Raw genomic sequence first — 4,200 nt, 5'->3', positions numbered from 1 at the left:
TACTCTTTTACCAACGAATAGTGGGATTGATCGTCACATTATAACGCCCCTACGCATGTTTGATGTGACGGGGACTCGAACCTGCGACCCGCAGATTGCGCGTTGAGCGTCCTAACCATGCTGGCGCACGAAAATATAGCTAATACAATGAAAAAAAGTCTCACTCCAATTCTGCCTAAAACAATTTCAAGTGCCCCAGTTATTGTGACTACCCTCTTGTTTTATTATTAATCTGCCAAAAAATTAAATCTTTTCTTTACCCGTTGTTGCAAAAAAAAAAAAAATGTTTTCTTGTATGTTTATTAGGCTATTAATAATATCTATTACAAATCCATATATATGTCCGAAATAGCTGGGGAAATATTTTTTTAAAAAAGTATAAGCTTCATACGTAAAATTTCATCTTTGCAGTAAAAAATATATTAGCTCGGGTTATGTATCAAATCGTGTACCAAAATGAAATGAAGACTGCTCTGAGGACAAGGGCACAATAAATTCTGTGTCATACTTATATCTGTTACATGGGAGATGAAATCAAAGTATTAGTATTTAAACGAAAAAAAAACAAACAATACTTATATTCGCTAACCGACAATAAGTCAACAGATGGCCTACCTCGCCAAGTCCGTAATTAGCTGAGAGAGAGATGAACGACGGATGTCCCGTGACCGGATGAACTGTAAACATCACCCCTGACACTTGGGACGGCACCATTTCCTGAATCACCACAGCCATGTTCGGCTCTATTGCTTGACCATTCTGCCTAAAGACACATGAAGAAATAGTTAACAAAATATTGAATATCTCACTTAGTATTATATATATATACACATTCAGAGCATTTCAGGCAATGGTGTTGTAATGTTGACCAATAATTACGAATAACACAGTGACGTTATAATGTTGACCAATAATTACGAATAACACAGTGACGTTATAATGTTGACCAATAATTACGAATAACACAGTGACGTTACAATGTTGAACAATAGTTACGATTAAAACCACGAATTGCTTGTTAGAAAAAGTTAAAAATAATGAAATATATTGCATAAAACAGCGCAAAAGTTCAGCTTTACATGAATCTCCCATGCTCATATTTTGACCAAAATGAAACACATCACATCAAACTTTTTCTAACTGCTGAAAAGTTAAATACGAAACATTTTATGACTTAAAGTAAGTTATACTCTCTTCTTTCTTTAATGTTAATTTGATTAGCTGTATTAGTTAGAGTGTTTAATATACCTATTATTATTATTATATTTTATCTTTGATTATTTTGCATTGTGAACTTAGTATATGGATTTTGAGTCACAAAAATAATAAATCCCTCTCTTTTAACATGGGGTCCAATTTTTCACACTAATTTTGCTCTATACCTCAGTCAAAAACGATCGGATTTTGATGAAACTTGGAAGACATATGTAGAATATTATTCGTAATTATCCTACCAAAAATAGTCCGTGTTAGTTGATAACGACGGACATACGAACACATTTTCTTATTTTTTGAGAGCCAAATATGATCAACACTGTGTGGTGGAGGTATGCGCTCTAGTAAGTGCCCTCTAGTTTTTCGATGTGACGGTGTTGTTAATAAATCAAAGAAAGAAACAATTAAATAGCCCTAGAATCAAGACAGTAAACGATCATTTTTTTTCCCTCACAAACAATAACACATAATAGGTTTCACCAACTTTGAAGATGTTTTTGGTTTTCTAATGCTGAAAAACAAAGAAAAAGGCAGAAAAGTACGCAGACTCTTCAATAATATCATGTTCCATTAGAAAATGTGACCACTGATGAGCAGCTATTCAAGTTCTACAATAGGTGTGCTTTAAAACATACTCCAAACAAACCTTGAAAATAAGGTAAAACATTTGGACTTATATTGGCAGTGGACTTATTTGGACTTATTTTGACAGTGACATATTCTCTGGCCCAGCATGGCCAGGTGGTTAGGGCACTCGACTCGCAATCTGAGGGTCACGGGTTCGAATCCCCGTCACACCAAATATGCTCACTCTTTCAGCCATGGGGACGCTATAATGTGACGGTCAATTTCGTTGGTAAAAGAGTAGCCCAAGAGTTGGCGGTGGGTGGTGATGACTAGCTGTCTTCCCTCTAGTCTTACACTGCTAAATTAGGGACGGCTAGCGCAGATAGCCCTCGTGTAGCTTTGCGCGAAATTCAAAACAAACAAACAAACAGACATATTCTGTGCTTATAATATGCAAGTGTGTATACAAAAAGGAGGACAGCCAAAAAACAACAACAACAAAAAACGTGTATATATGGTTGTACTGGACATGATGCAAGGGCCATAAAAGAATATTTTGCTGAATTAATTTTTCCTAGCTTCTGAATAAAAAAACATTACTCATGTGACTCTCCTTTATTCTAATAGAGGTCAAGATGAATCGACGAAACAAAAACATTTATGTCTAATATGTTGTAAAAAAAACCAGCAAATTGGTCATCTGTTTATCTTCTTTTTAGCTGAGGAGAATCTTGGTACTTGGTCAGGAGTATCCACTCCATCTTGGTACTGTTTAATCTAGGGACATTACTGGCTTTTTGGTTTCTGTCAGTTTCTGACTCGTAGTGCTTATTAATACACTTATAATGTTTTCCTTCTTCGTATATTATGAATCAAGGCAACAACTTCACTGGAAACAAATTTAGCTGAGAACTAGGCACATATTTTTATTTAGAATATTTCAGGTGACAGTTCAACTCTATTTTTACCTATTGTACCAAGTATTGATAGTCTTTATATCTTGGCTAAATTCAAATTCAAAATGAAATTATATCCGGGAAAGATGATGATCAAGAATACACCAACTGGCATTAGAAAGGAGAGTAGTCATTGCAAGTTCTACCCTCTCAGCCAAAGATGCGTTAAAGGAGTGAGAATCAAACCGAAATATTCGATTATACAATAGTAGTCCAAGAGTTGGTGGTGGCTGCTGTTGTCTAGCTACTTTCTCTTTTGTCTATCAGTTTAAAATTGGGAACGGCTATGCGCCCGTAGCCCTTGTATAAATTGTACAAAATTCTGAAACAAAACAAAATCTTGCCCTTGAAGAATGAACAGGCAATGTGAACAACACAAAAGTGAATCAAAATATATAATTTCATGAAGAATGACGATTTCAAGATATTATTTGAGAGTAGTTATGGATGAACAAATTTTGTGTGTAGTTTATCGATATGCATTTTTGTTCAGTTTTCATGCTACTATCATATTCTAATTTTTGAATCACAATTTCAAGCTTATTTATGTTAGATATTGTTTTGCGTAAACGTATAATCTATATGCACAAATAAAAAAATATTTAAAAACTTTAAATAGTATGATTCTTTTATGTGTAAATGCTTGAGGTCAATGTGGACTCCACCCGTATGAAAACAATTGGTAATTTAGGGGCTAATGAACGCCAATAACACTGAACCAAATCTTAATTACATTTAAACAAATCGAGTTTAGTCAGTCCATTTTTATTTGGACTACACTAAACAGAATAATTTTAACTAAAAATATTACGTTACTGAGATTTAACAAATCTTAGACATCACTAATGTGGGATTATGAAATCTTTTAGTCATTGGAATTTTATTTGTGAAAAAAGGTTACATCTTTAAATTTAAAAGTATTTTCTTAGATTTTCTGTAGTTTCTTTCATAATGTAAAATAAATATGTAAAGTTTTACATATTTTTACTAGTTTTTCTTTCTTTTTTCTTATTTTAAACACTTTTGTACTATCACCATCTAGTAGCTAATAAAAGTAATAGTTATATAGGATTGAGTACATTATATTAAAACAATTTTGATTGTGGAAATGACGTCACAACCACAGCTGATATGAAGTTGTGATGGAATGCCATGTATCAGAACTACATTATGATATTGTTTGGAGTTTAGTAGGCAGTATGATTCCATCGCAAAGTTTCATATTCACAAAGAGTATGTGACAGCCCTTCCGATGCAAAATATTTATACACTCAGTTCATAAATATGTATTCAGATCGGAGATTTAGAATTTCCAAGATAAAATTATCTCTTTTACTTAATGGCATTAGAAAACAATAGGGATCAACTTTGGGAAACAGAACCATCTGAAGAGAGACTTGCCACAAGCCGTACCCCAGCCATGGTAAGCAAAGTGCGATGTTTTGTAATAGATGATAATACC

At 33.7% G+C, this 4,200-nt stretch overlaps 1 protein-coding gene across 1 annotated transcript in view; it reads right to left on the bottom strand.

The window, feature by feature from the left end:
* LOC106460401 overlaps nucleotides 1-4,200 on the bottom strand; it is a 122,238-nt gene that overhangs the window by 45,762 nt on the left and 72,276 nt on the right. Inside the window, exon 19 of the mRNA XM_022387115.1 lies at nucleotides 616-763. Coding sequence (XP_022242823.1) covers nucleotides 616-763 — 148 coding nt within the window. The remainder of the gene's footprint in view (nucleotides 1-615; nucleotides 764-4,200) is intronic.

Source organism: Limulus polyphemus, unplaced genomic scaffold, assembly GCF_000517525.1.
Source record: "Limulus polyphemus unplaced genomic scaffold, Limulus_polyphemus-2.1.2 Scaffold765, whole genome shotgun sequence".
NCBI classification, from domain to species: Eukaryota; Metazoa; Arthropoda; class Merostomata; order Xiphosura; family Limulidae; genus Limulus; species Limulus polyphemus.
This window is presented reverse-complemented; position numbering and strand designations above follow the sequence as displayed.